General features: G+C 39.9%; 1 protein-coding gene across 1 annotated transcript in view; it reads left to right on the top strand.

Annotated features, from left to right (window-relative positions):
- Positions 1–7301: 7301 nt before the first annotated feature.
- The window catches only part of CTSD (cathepsin D), a 34020-nt gene continuing 26200 nt past the window's right edge, over positions 7302–15121 (top strand). Inside the window, exons 1-2 of the mRNA XM_014067655.2 lie at positions 7302–7460; positions 10947–11103. Of these exons, the coding sequence (XP_013923130.2) occupies positions 7399–7460; positions 10947–11103 (219 nt within the window). The 5' untranslated portion in view covers positions 7302–7398. The remainder of the gene's footprint in view (positions 7461–10946; positions 11104–15121) is intronic.

Below are 15121 nucleotides of genomic sequence, written 5' to 3'. Positions count from 1 at the left end.
TACTTGGTATACCTGTATTCCCAGGAGCAGAGCCACTACTTTTAGATCTCCACAGATATTCCAGTTGTACTTGGTGTACTGGATGTGCTTTAAAAACAATTCCATGTTTTTGTATGTTCTTGCATAGCCAACGGGTACTACACAATTGCCATCGTATAAAAGTAGATTTATATGAAACTGTCTGTGATAAGTTAAACTAAAGGTTATTGTTGTGATTAGCAGCCAAAAATCTCTGAAGCAAAACCATTGTTGTCCAATGTAATGTGTGTGCTTCTCATAGCAGGACAATTGATTGCTTGATTCCTGTGCCTTTTCTGCCCTCCTTCTTCAGTCTGACAATTTCTGGCAGAAAAACATCCATCAATCATAGCACTACTACAGGAACTGGGCATGTGTGTAGCCATGGAACTCTGCCCGGCATGATTAGTATCCATTCTGTGTATTTTCTCCTACATCCTGTTCTGTTGTAACTCAACCTGAATAAAATGTCTAAATAAAATTACACAAGGAGCTGAATTATAAATTGTATTTAGGATTTCTCTTTCCTTCCTTTTCTACCAGGTTCTTAAAATTTCACAGTTACTTCGCTCTTACATTTTTGCTGGTTAACTCTTACACCATTTTACCATCACAGTATTTAAAAACCCAGAAAAATATATTTCCATTCAATTCATATGACTTTAAAGTGATAAGAGCAGAATGGCGAGGAATAAAGCTAACCAAGGCCAGAGATCAATAAGCACCTCTCAGATGGCATCTACCACTCAATAGTGAAATGTCCCTGGATGCTGTCACATTAAAGGAGAATGTTCTGACCTAGGCTACCCAAGGGCATGAAACAAACTCCTTGTTCCGATAAAAGCCCCTTTTATTAATTTACTGTGAATTTGGCTCATTCACATCCACCAAAGTCTTTCAAGGGAGGATGTACAGTCACAGATCTTATCTGGTTTGGACAGCTGACATGCCAATATCTATAAAATTTGACAAGGAGTCTCGAAGGGTCACGAACCAATTAAGAAAACTGTCTCCTGCAAAAACTCCACTCCCCTTTCACTCCTCTTTTATTTCCTCTGGGAGGGGCCTTTCATTGTCCACCTTACTCCCAAGTCAACCCCTGTTCTTTAGCTGTTCCCTTTGTCTGGCAACTCTGAGCATGCACACACTGGGAACAGGCTCCAGCTGTTTATCTGCCTCACTGATGTCTGACTGAAGGCAGCTGATAACTGGCATATGACTCTGGCCATCCCTCTGCTTCTGACACAGAGCCCACATCAGAGCCTTCCCCAGACTCCAGGCGCATGTTCCTCCCCAACCTCCTCGCTATCTAAATCTGCTGCCAGCTCTGCTGGCCGTTGGCGGGCCACAACAGAAAATGCTACTTTAACTCTGGCGTACTAAAGGATACCTAAACCTGTCTCATTCATGGGCTGGGGATGAGATGCAGGCAATGTCATAGAACTACATAAGAAACCAGATATTTGGCTTAGATGTAAGTTGGCTACCCTGGGATTGGAATGCTGCATTATACACTGCACTCGTGAGACTACACTTAGAGTACTGTGTACACTTCTGGTCACCACAATACAAAAAAAGATGTTGAGACCTTAGAAAGAGTACAGAGGAGAGCAACGAAGATAATGGGTCTGGAGGCTAAATCATACGATGAATGGTTGAGGGAGCTAGGTATGTCAAGGCTATCAAAGAGATTGATTGGGGGGGGCACATGATCATTGTCATTATTTAAGGAACTGTCACAGAGAAGGGATCATTGACTTATTCTACAAAGTTCCAGAGGGCAGGACGAGAAGTAATGGGTGGAAGCTTATTAAAGAGAGATCCAACCTGAAAGTAAGAAGTTTTCTGATGGTGGGAATAATTGCTTCTAGGAGTTTCCCTGAAGGTTTTCAACATTAGACTGGACAACCATTTGACTAGGATGATATAAGGTCTCCTGCCTTGGTTTGGACTAGAAGACCTCCGAGGTCCCTTCCAGCCTTATGGTTCTTCTATGTTCTAATTATGGCAGAGTCTCTTTGAATGATGAAAATGCTCCTTCCCAATTTCTTGCCACCTGGGCCGAATTGCCTTTTATAAAATAAGTGACCAAGAGATTCCCTTCTAACTCTTGACTGCTTATATGTGAACCCTCTACCATCCCAACCTTCTTTCAAACTTTCAAACCAAATCACTTAGCCCTTGCACAGTCTCTTCCAAGTTCAAATCATCAGTCTCTCTCTCTCTCTCCTGCCAATGCCTGTTCACTCCTTCATCTAATCCTTCATCACATGAAACTTTCTGTCCTCTTAAGCCAGCTGTCCCAGAAACAGCTGCAATAAACTCCTTAGCACTTTTCTTATATCAGTGGAACAAAGCTGGCTCACTATTATTTGCTGAACTAGGCCACAAGAACTATTTAGACATTTGTATTTGGAAGAATCAAAGCTGCCTTGTAATTAAGACCTACAGATTACATTATTATTTACTCTCAGTTGCTACATGCCAATTGTGACCAGGTGATCACTAATTACATGGATAATTTAGAACTTGTGTATGGGTAGAAGCAGGATCTGGACTACCCAAGATGCAGAAAAGCTGGACGATGGGTTTGATTTGTCTCCCTGTCAGATACATTGGGGATGTCAAAATCTGAGACCAATTCAGATTTTTCTTTGCATTTGTGGCAGAACCAACAGTCTTTAAACCCTAAAGTGCAAATATGTATTCATTGCTAAACAATCCACAAAAATAAAGCTTTGATTTTAATTTTACCTCCCTTTATGTTTACATTGAAATAAAAGATTCAACAGTGGCAGGGGGTTTTGAATTTTGAAATTCAAAAATTTCAGCAATGGTTTCTCTGTCTGGTTGCTGGGTGGGTGTGGGTGTGGTGGACATGGCCTACTCAGGCTTCTGCACCACTGCAGGGGTGGTGATGTTCACCTTGCCCAGGTTCAAGAGGTTTTCCTCAAGCCTCTGGAAGGTCAAAAACTGCCTCCCCTGGAGTCCTTCTGGGAGGCCTGTTTTCACCTCTCCCTGAACCTCCGCACAAGCCCTGCACTTACCTCGCATCCAAAATGGGCCGCATGGAGACTCCTGGGAGGGGCAGGGCAAGGTGGGAGAGGTGGGGTGGGGTAGATGGGTCAGCCAGGGATGGGATTAGGAGGTTCTCTGAACCAGCCATAATGTAAACTACAGGTTCTCCCGAACCTGTAGTTTACATTATATGCAGCTTATGGTACAGGTACTTTAGCACTTCCAGGCTGTCTGGCTTCATGCCGGGCTATGACCTTAGCAGGGATTATTCCAGCAAATTAAAAGGGTGGGTTCAAATGGATTTCTTTCAGTGTGGGAAGGCGAATGCTTCCCAGTAGCAGTTGCTGGTAACATAAATGAGAGGGTGTTGTTGCATTCATGTCCTACTTGACGGCTTCCCAGCAGGTTACCAGCTGTGGGAAGCATATGTCTAATTAGATAGTCCCTTGATATGATTCAGAAGTAATCTGTATATTTATGCTGGTCATTATGAAACATATGACAAATAAAATATTTACGGGCATTCTAACCTGTGATAATAGTGAACCTCAGAAGCTAGTAAAAACTAGTTCTTTGTCCTTTGACTTCTTGAACTCACTGAATCTAAATGCAACCTCCTTGTGAAGTTTGGATTTAGCTTATAATATATTAGGACTAAAGGGTCACAGTGACTCAGTGGTTAAGACACTGAGGTTGTCGATCAGAAAGGTTGGCAGTTTGGTGGTTCGAATCCCTAGCACCGCATAATGGAGTGAGCTCCCGATACTTGTCCCAGCTTCTGCCAACCTAGCAGTTCAAAAGCATGTAAAAGTGCAAGTAGAAAAATCAGGACCCACCTTTGGTGGGAAGGAAACAGCGTTCCGTGCACCTTCAGTGTTTAGTCATGCCAGCCACATGACCACGGAGACATCTTCGGACAGCGCTGGCTCTTTGGCTTTGAAACAGGGAGGCGCACCATCCCCTAGAGTCAGGAACGACTATCACATATGTGCGAGGGGAACCTTTACCTTTGCCTTAAGTTAGAACTAGCCAATTCCATTTTTTAACTCTAGCTTTTCTCTTTTACATGCCAACCATTTTGGTAGTGGGGACAGAAAGAATAAAGTTGGGGGCTCACTTTTGCCCAAGAATTTTGCAGCAGTAGCACCCTACGTTCAGGGTTCGGAGAAATTCTAGTTTTGCGGGATTCTGTCAGAAGAATAATTTGGGGTTCCAACTTGAGCTGGGGTTGCCCAAGCATTAAAAAATGAAATGAGAAATGGAGTATAGTGACACAGCTTTATAAGGGAGTTTGTCCTGAGTATGGAAGTGTGTCTTTGTGCTGATTCTAGGGTGATACTGGAGGGGCATGTATGTCATCTATGATGTTTATTCTTGTGAACATGCAATTCCACTGGGAGGCCAAATTTAATTAACTCTATTAGTATTGCTAGACTTTATCCTTTGATATGTGGATTATATCTGGGTAATTCATTTGGGGGCTTGAGAAAATTTGAGTAAAATTTTTCCCGTTTGCTATTTTTACTCAATTAACTGATTTTCAGCTTGACTGTCAATTATCTAATGGAGACTCTGATTCTCAGTCCATTGTGGATTCTGTTAATGTTTTAAGGAAGATGGAAGCAGTACAGTGGTGGGTTGCAGGCGGTACGCCCTGGTACGAGCGTACCGGAGCCTACCCGGTGCTCCGGAGGGCCCACCCGCCCGCCCTCGCTCTTTAGTCTTCAACGCTTCCGCGCACAGTGCATACAGCACCTGCGTGATGCTTTGCTGAGCAGCTGGAGCGTCGTGGAGACTCACTGAGGCATCGCTGGACAATAGGATGCATGCATGTGCTGCACATGTGCATGTGGACGACGGCGGGCCCATTCCAACCGTACTAGTTGGAATGGGATCTGGAACCTACCACTGAACAAGTATAAAGAATAAAATACATTTTGATATAAAGTCTGTCACAATTCTGTGCTCATTTCTCAAGGATTCAACATCTTAGGGTATAATTTTAGTTATATTCAACATACCTGGTTGGTTCTCCAGAAATTGTCACATTTGTTGTGATATTTGAATGGTATTGCTTATTTTGGGAACCCATAATATCCAAATTATAGCTCTGAGATTTACAGAATGCCCCTTAGGCATCCATGCTGTGTCATCCTTGGATTAATAAACTTTAATCTATTATCATATCATGAACAATACATTCAGTCGAACACCATCATTAGGAATGATCATGAAATCCTGATGTTATGAAATACTATTATGGAAGTCTCCTAGTTTTTAGTCATTTGCTATTATTTTCCCATAAAACAAAAGAGAACAACCACCCAATCTGCTTTCATGAATTCTGGAGTATGTCCTACTAAATTTTTTTGAAAACCTTAAGTGAAAATTGTTTATTTCAGAATGAATCTATAAGATACTGTTTCTCCTCACATTCTGTAAAACCTGTACATTTTCCAATATCATAAAAGTGTTTTCATTAATTTGCTTAGAGCAAATACTGTTAACCACCCTATAATTTCCTGCATTACTTCGGATTCTTTTTTGAAGATTCACATTCAATTAGTTCTCTTTCCAATCTCTCATTAGGAGGAACTTTAGAATGACATCAAAATGGACTTGCAGTACTGGCCTCACCTTAAGCTTGTCCTTGGGCATTGTCACAATAAGAAGAAAAATACTACTATAATTCTAGAACAAGTAATAACAATTTAACATGATCTCAGTCATGGGCTGGGGACAAGATGAAGGTAGTAAAAGAAAAAGAGAGACTAAAATAGACTATGTGCCTCAAATAATGATCACAATTATTTAGGGTATTCAATAAAATTCAACACTGTCTTCTAAGCAGACAGAATTGAGCAGAAATATTTTTTGAAAGGAAAAATGATGAACCCTCCCTAAATTGTTGCAAAGGACTATGGGATAGTAAGTACTTATCTCAGTTCAATGACAATGCTGTCACAGCAAACTGTATTCATGTCCCCCTGGAGTGGCATGTTAGCATTATCATTGTCAAATACTTCTACTTGAAGTTATGATAAGTGCAAATAACGTTACTAAAGCCAGGGTTGAAAGACAGATGAAAATAATTTGACCTTTCTATTAATTATAATTCCCAAGTTTGAGAAAAACTCATTTTTAGGATTCTACAGTTGCTGGCTTCAGCCTCTCCTTAACGTTTTCCTGCATTGATGAAAATAATTAAGGGAAATTATAAAGTGGTGTGTCAATCAATTGAAGCTCCTTTGACTCCAGTTGAACTAGTCACTAATGTGTTTTCATACCAGGCCTGTAAAATTCCAGATGTAGAGCAAATACCCTCTGTGGTAGTCTTCTGTGCCCCATGAGCAAGTGAGATCTCCAAAAGAGAAAGACACCAGGCAGATGATGTGTTTATCACATCATATCTGGAGTTGTCCCCACTCAGGATTATTATTGTTAATTTGCATCTAATTAATCCCCTGAGCTAAACCAATGTTTTTCAAGCTTGGCAACTTTTAAGTTGTGTGGACTTCAACCCCCAGAATTCTTCAGCTAGTATGCTGGCTGCAAAATTCCGGGGGTTGAAGTTCACACATCTTAAAATTGCCAAGCTTGAAAACAGTGAGCTAAACATTAACTAGTGAGCAAACTTAACAATGGAATTGAGGAGACCGCTGCAGCTTCAAGAAGTCTTTGAGGAAAACTCCTCACATGCCTAGCTGTACCTCATCCTAGCTTCTTGGCTACTGCTTGAACCCAGTGATCCAAACCCCAGGGAGTACTTAATCCCACTGAACAAACTTTTAGGGCTCCTGTTCATAACTCATGGCTAGTGGTGACGGAATTCCTTCTTTCCACAACACCTTGGCTGGATGATGAAGTCACCCAGCAGCAATATGGTGAAATATACGTGTAGAACAGCGTGTAATAGCACGTGTGAATGAAGGGGCACTCAAGAGTGGCAAAACGATAACCCCGAAGAAGCCACTGTAAAAGGATTCGTTTCTCGCTAAACGAGTTGCTGCCAGTCCCTGAGTCATACGGGACTGCGTTTTCAGCGTGGGCGTGCTCCACACAGAATGCCCTTCTCAGCACCCACCCAGCCGGTTGCCCAAAGGAGGTGTGCGGGCACGCTCAGCATTCAGTAGCGTCAACCTTTCCCGACGGCGGTGAAATTACTCTAGATCCCCTCCCGGCTCTGAGACCGGCTAACTAAAGGGTTAAATCCAGCCCCGCCTCCTTCCCGATCACATGCTCCGGAGTTGCAAAGGGTGGCTCGGTCAGCTGATAAAGGAATCACGCGGTTCGGCTGCTCAGTCATCTTCAGCAGATCCCGGGTCGTGTTTTGCTCGCTTGGTCTAGCTCGATCTTGCTAAGATGGGGCTTCGCGATTTAATATTGTTCGCCTTTCTGGTGGCTGCTTGTTCGGCGCTGATCAGGTGAGGATCGGCTTTCTTTTGGTGCTAAAGGACCCCCGAGTGGGAGGGTGGGGTTGGTAGCTTTGCAAACAGACTTGGAAGCTTAAAGAAACCGAGGCTGCATTTTGCAAGGCGTGGACTCCATTGTTGTGGCCTCCGTTGTTGTGGACACCGTTTATGCCCTTCTGGATACTTTCATTCCTCTGGGAAGGTGTGCCTAAAAGCAGCCATCGCGTTTTGATTTTTGCCCACCCTTAGGCATCGATTGATTGGAATGAGAAGAGCCTGATCACATCCTCTGGGTTGGATGCTCTGTTGAAGAAGTAAAAAAAGGTTTTTTGTTTTTTTTGAGCGGGCTTAAATGTGGACATTTTGTTTGAAAGGAAACGGGGGTGCTCTGGAATTGGTGGCTCATCTTCCTTACTGCCGACTTCTTTCAGAACTGCACCCCTGCTTTTGAAAATTCAGATCTATTCTCAATATGCTTGATCTAAGCTAAAGATATTGAAGAAACCTGCCCAAGGACTCTCTTAAGTATAAGTTATAACCTTCTCCGATGGTCTGTCTTGTGATAGCAAATTAAAGGCCAACCTTTCTAGAGGGCACCAGGTTGCAAAAGTTGGCTCTAATTTAAAAAAATTAAGCATTGGTTATGTTAATATTGTAAGCAGGCTGTTAATGATGACTATGGCATGAAAGATCTTGTTTCCAGTTTCTGTTGTATTTTTTTCCACTTTGTGGCCTTTGAACACTTGTTTCTCATCTTCTGACTCATGCACTCATGCACTTTTCTTGATAAAATGCTTCTGAAATTTTCCAAAAGTCAGCCATCATCTAATACATTGATTTTTCCCCCCTATTGGACACTTGGGGATGGGAAAGGAAACATTTGCCCAGTATTCATGTGCACTTTTTCAATAGTTTCCAAGTTGTGATCTGATGGACATTGTTTCTCTAGTTTGTGGTTTCAGGATGAAAAAGGATGCAAAACTTGAATTGCATAAAAGTTAAAAGACTCTTGTCTTTCATTTGGGCGGGGAGAGAATTTAATTTTTGAGCAGCAATTAATTTAGTTCATCCGAAAAATGGCAAGAGGAACAGTCCAAGTGAATAGTACAAGTTCTCTGGTAGCTGCCTACTGATTGGATCTGTAAAGATAAATTTCATTTTAAAAACACACTTCTAACCCCAACTGCCACAAAATAGTTCCCCTCCCTTGTGTCACATATCATCTTGTTTTTATATATGCATCAGACAACCCCTATTAAAGATAGCATTATCCTAAAAATTAACACAATCATATTACTTTGGTGGTGGTGCATTTTAATGGTAGAAAGTGCTGCCTATGTGTCTGGTAGTGTTGAGATCCATGCTGGTCAGATGAATAATATAACTATAATATAACAGATGAATAATATAACTATAGTTATATTATATAATAATAATAATATATTATTATTATTATTCCATAAAGCTAATACTTCAGTTTATAACTTTTTAAAGTGCAGAGTTATTTCTTAGAATATAGAAAAGAGCCTAATTCTTCACCCTAATTCTGCAGATGTGAGTTGAAAAGTTAACAGCACAGTTAAGTTATATTTAGGCATCTCCATTGGTGAGAAAGGTCACCCTGAGCAGAGTCTATAACTCTTCCTTGCTGTCTGCAGGAATTAGGAAAATACTCTGTCGCTGATATGAGACTGTTTATTTCTTTTACATCTAATTCAATTTTACTTTTCAGCCTAATACATCATTGTAGGCTGACATGGCAAGTCCAAGAATGAGACAACCATGCTGGTTTGTTATGTTTTTAAAATTTTAACAACTGGCATTTTATTTAAACATCATAATGTAATTTGAGTGAAATACTAAAGTTGAAAATTAATGTATTCTGTGATTAAGCACAAGCACCCAGTATTTGATGCATGTGTTTTCTTTCTTCTAATAAGAAACCCCAAATCCTTATTTTGATAATTGAGCAGGTTTTTTTTTAATACCAGTCAGATAGTTAGCATTAGTACTGATTGGGAAAGAAGAATATTCTTCTTTCCCCAAAGTCTCCAACAGGCCTAGACAATTGGCTGCTTTCAGAAAGAAGCATAGTGAGATTATGATGATGATAGCATCCACTTTTCAAAATCTTTTCCTACTTGCTAGAGAAAGGGATAGTCTGGATACAGGGCCCAGATTGAAGGCAACATATAATGGCTGGCTTCCAATATCGCATGAAGTTTCTGTACCTGATTTCAAAAGGCAGTGTCATTGGAACTTGCTGACACAAATGAAAAACCAGCAGGAGTAAATGTAGTAATTAAAGCTGCAGCCTGATTCTCATTTATGAGATTAAGCACCATTGAACTTACTTACCTTTGAACATATATTGACTACTGTACAGAATGAATGACTAAAATTACTTCCATTTACTTCTGGGCTTCTTTCATTGAGGAGTGTACCTGCATTTTAAAATGTGAATAATACCAATTTACTAAAACTCTTCCCTACCTCCCCCCTCCTTCCCCCTATTTTCTCAACACCATAAAGACAACTTGATTTCTCTATCTTTTAAACTTGTTAAACCTGTTGGTAATTCTTTCTGGTTTGATATTGTATATGTGGTATAACATATATAGCTCTGATTTTGACATGAGGGTTAAGCATAACATGAAACAGATTGTAGGTCAGGAGGATGCCTTTTGGTCTTGAGATAATGCATATTTTTGATGTTTCAGGAATTTTATCCTTCCAAGTAATGTATTAACTTTAAAGTGACATTTAACAGATTAAAGATGTCAGTCCAAAGTAATTAGAGCTAACATGGGAAGCTTTCAGAGGTTGGCCTTTTAACAAATACAGGTTAATAAAAGGGAGTAATGAAGCTTTGAAACCCTGATCTGTAGGGAGGTTCCCATAATTACTGCAGGGTAAACTAGCAAGGCTCCATTAACTTCACAAGATCCATGCCAGTAAATCCTGGTGGAGAATGCATCTAATAGACAAACTGAACTTGATGGTTAGGTTTAGATAAAAAACGAAAACTATTACTTCTATTCTGTGGGTTGTCCTTGGATTACCAGCACAATTGGCATCAGAATTTTTATTGCTAAGTAAGGTCATTAAGTGAGTCGGGCCCAATTCTATGTCCTTTTGTGCTACGGTTGTTAAGCAAATTGCTGCAATGGACATGGTTATTAAGTGACTCCAGCTTAATGGCATGCAGCAACCATTGGAAATACATGTCAGTTGCCAAGCTCCCAAATTTGATCATGTGACCATGGGGATGCTGTGACTGTTGTGTGAAGACCAGTTCCTAGTCACTTTTTTCCAATGCTGTTGTAACTTCAAATTGTAAATTGAGGACTACTTGTACTTAAAAACATATTTTGTGCTGTGAATGTTAACCTAAACTGATTCTTCCTGAAGAATTTCAGGAAAAAAGAGACTATCAAGGGAAATTGCTGGCTAATACATGTTTCTTTTTGTTGTTGCTTGATAATTTCTCCTGAACAGAATCCCTCTGAAGAAATTTCCTTCCATGCGTAGCATCTACAATGAATATGGGACCAATATCCAAGACTTGATTGAGTTGGGACAAATGCTGAAGTATAAATTTGGGGGTCCCGGTGCAGAAATACCTACCCCAGAGGCTCTGAAGAATTACATGGATGTAAGTAGGGTGGCAGTTTCCTCATCTTTTATCAGCTTTATAGGTTTTGGTCTTTTAGCTATGAGAAGAATCGATGTGATATCAGAGTAAATGAGACTAGGCAAATTAATGGGCTGTAGAAATACACCAACAACTGCCAGTATTAAGAACTGTACACTTACTCCTTCCTCATGGACAGCATACTTCAAATACTATCCATACTTTGGATAGTGAGATGGGTGGCATATAAGTTTAATATATACCCGTGGCTAATGTGCAGCGGTAAAAGAGGTTTATCAACTTCTTGAGCTTCCTGGATGCATCTGATTGGCTACTGTGTGACATAGAATGCTGGATTAATAAGTCTTAATGCCTATGTAGGCCAGTTAATGTCCTTCCATTGCCCAACTACCTCTAATGGTTAGGTGATTTGCGCTTCAGTTTGAGAACAGCCAGCAGCTAATGTTTCATAGCTCATGATACGCATGCTCAGCATCATTCCTTTAGGCAAATTTGGAATGTGGGCCATCCACCCTACTGTCTCATAAATCCCAACATATGTCACTTCCTGGTGAAAAGTATTCCCACAGAAACATTTTGTGGGAATATTTCAGGCAAGTTTTCTGGGCGGGGGAGAGGGGGAGGGACTCACATCTACTTGGGAGACAAGTTTATGATTTGCTTTGGGCCAAAGATGCTATTGAAATAAAGAACAGTGTGTGTAGGAGAGGTATGTAGTAATCAAGTCATCAGAATGGATATGGACTCTTACGTTTCTGACATTCGGGAATCAAAATCCATTCTCTCAAAAGATGCTTCAATTGGAAAGAGAAGTGATGTAGTGGAATGGCTGAAGTTAAGAATGAGAGAAACCTGGGCCCAAAGTAGAACACCTAGTGCAAATTTCCTGTGTGTAAAATCCTTTTTTTTTTTATTCTCTCTCATTTTGGCACCACTGCTGTGGTTTTCACTTGATCAGAAAAGCATGGGCTTATAAAGTATGTGCACTTATATCTTCTTAATACAGATTTACAGCTGGAATTCTAATTTTGTTCCTGACGGAAAATAGGCAGACCATCATTGGTATTTGGACATTGTACCTGGAATATAATAACTCCTTGTTAATTTCTTCCAGGTTCAAAGAAAGTCGCACTAATGATGCTTGTTGTTTCTCGAGATGAAAAGGAAGAGTAGCTGCAGTAAACAGTATCTCCCTGTTTCTGCTTTAGTTTCTTTTTAAATATTCTTTGCGATAACTGCATATCTTATTTTTTTTTCTTTTATTTATTTAATTCCTATATTCTTTGTTCTATGCTTATTTGTCCAGTTTCCTTATCCCTGTGGAGCAAAAGATGTAACTCAAAAGTTTACCATCAAGACGATAGTTAAAGGAAAACTGTATTCAGGTTCTCTATTAATGATAATTTTTTCTTAGGACTAATTAGATCTCAGATGGTTTATGAATGCTTTTGAGTCATATGATAATTGAACTCATCAGTGGGGAAAAATAGATATATGGATAAGACCAACAACAGTTTTCTAAATTATGTTAAGCTAAGGTATCTTCTAATACCCTGGTTACACTAAATCCTGGTATAAACCTTGCTACAAACCATTTTCAGCACCTCACAAGTGAATGTTTATTCATTATGGTAATTGGAATTTGCTCATAAACACTTTGATTGGAGACTGCAACTATAAGCCACATGTGACAACTAATGTTCTTTAAAATATATTTTACTTGTGTGACTATTTAAATGTTACATTAAGCCATACTGTAACTAACATTTGTAGAATAAGCCATAGCGGTTGGGTTTAAACAGCAGACACTCCCAAAGAAATCACATTATGGCTTGTAGTTTATGGGAATCTATCCTTTGAGTTGGATAGAATTGGTGGCTAGTTTACAGAATACACTAAACTATAATTGGTTTATTTGGTTTTGGCTTAATGTGCTGTGCAAATAGTTATTATGGTTCATAGTTTAGCTTACTATGGAAGCCCATCCATTGTAGTTTATTCAGCAAAGCAGTTAGATCATGGTTTAGAAGAGGTTGTAAGTCAAGCTATCAAATTGGAGAGAATATCCTACAGGCCAGCCAGTGCTGGGTTCCAGATCCTGTTCAAACCAGTATGGTTGGAACGGGCCTGGCGTCGCCCACATGGATGTGCACGGCACGCACATGCGTTGTACCTGCCTGCGATGCTCCAGCTGCTTTATGGAGCATCGTGCAGGCACTGTATGTGCCATGAGCGGAAGCGCCAAAGGCTTAAAAGACAGATAAGGAGCTCGAGCAGGTGGGTGGACTCTCCGGAGCACCGTACCAGAACAGTATCCGGTGCTCTAGGCAGACTCCGGTACTCCCACACCGGGACTTACTGCCTGCAACCCACCACTGAGGCCAGCACTCTGCTTCATGCAGGAGCTTCAGAATTAGAATATGCTGAACACTTGGCATGTTAGTATCAGGAAATTTCAGTAATTAGTTCCATTATGAAGCAAGTCTTTCAAGCTTTTGCAGAGGAACAGGTTCCTAACTTTTATGCATAAATAAAATCAGATGTATATTATAAATGTGGCATTTTATCAAACCATAAACAGATTTCTGTCTGATAAAAATATAGCAACCAGTGGAGAAAGTAGTCAGAATGTATGTTTTTAATAATTCAGGATAGACATTTATGTTTTGCAAAATGCAATTAACAATGCAGGACATCATTTGATGGATTTCCAACCAATTGGATTTTTTTTTTTTTTTTTGCTTTGTAATATACAACTTTAAACAAAATTGACTGCTGCATTTCTTCAAGCAGTAAATGGTATCTTTATAGTTTTGAGTTAAAAAAAAGACTTCAAATTGTAGCATGTAATAATTATATGATTGGCAAAAGTAGCAACTTCAGGCACACTTGTTTCATTAGAAAGAGGTCAATTCTTGAGTGAATCTCAGTTGATAACTTTTGGGTATCCCAGATTGCTATGAATACAGTAGACCCTCTGGTCACGAATACTTCTGACTGTGACCAAATCAGGTTCCAACCCAAAAATTCCCTTTTTTCCCACAGCCAATTTCTCCTTCTGCACCATTTTTTTTGTAAGCACCAAATTTTCAAAATTAGGTTCGTGTCACAACCAAATTGGTTTGCAACCAAGGTTATGGAATGAATTATGGTTGTGACCAGATGTTCTACTGTAGTGTGCTTCCTTGGACCAAGTCCCAGTGAAGTCAGTAGGGTTTATTGGGAGGAAACACAAGTCAAGTTGTTGATGTATCCAGGCCAATCATATCTATTCTTCAAAAATCTAGATGGCAGCGTAGAAATTCAGAAAACTGATAACACTTGACTGCCATCTAGTAGTCATCCAGATTTTTGCAGTCAGGATGTAATAGGTGTAGATTTATATCCAGTATGTCTGTCTTTTCAGCTTTGAAGTTCTTTATTCACTAGGGATTGGTTTAATTGAACTTGGCTCTTTCAACCTATCATTTCCACATAATAATTCTTGGTTTTCCTTCATCCAGTTCCCATGCCTGCTCTCCCAGTTGTCAAATCCTATGTAGTGCAAATCATTGTTCTCTCTTAATGTTACTTTGCTGGAGGGGGGAGCTGCTACAGAGAGAGTCCTTATGAAACTGCAGTTATACTGGAACAGCCAGGTTGTCTGTTGAAATCCAGATACTGTTCCAAGCTAGGATCACCTAATATGAGAAAAAGGTTGTATTGGGAATTCTTTCCATTAAACTCTAGTGGTATTGATAGGTCTCTTATGGGTTTGACATCATAGCATTTAAAGAAATCCAGTCATTTTTGATCTGGGAGACTTAAGGCACCACAAAATTGAAGTGAAGACCATTCTTCATTATTCTTCAGATAATAATGCCCGGAAGCTCAGGGTTGGGTGTTGAGAGATTTTATTTTTAAACCCATATTCTGCATGTTTCCTCATGTCAATCTCTGTCAAAGTCTGTCTATATCTGCTACAGTGTCTAGTAACTTGGCTGATGTCATCTTTCAAAAACAAAATTTGAAGTCTAAA

The sequence above is a fragment of the Thamnophis sirtalis genome, unplaced genomic scaffold (assembly GCF_051295495.1).
Source record: "Thamnophis sirtalis isolate CommonGarterSnake01/CBP01778 unplaced genomic scaffold, rThaSir2_p1.2 scaffold_1, whole genome shotgun sequence".
NCBI lineage: Eukaryota > Metazoa > Chordata > Lepidosauria > Squamata > Natricidae > Thamnophis > Thamnophis sirtalis.
The sequence above is the reverse complement of the archived record's forward strand: the minus strand, read 5'-3'. Positions and strand labels throughout refer to the sequence as shown.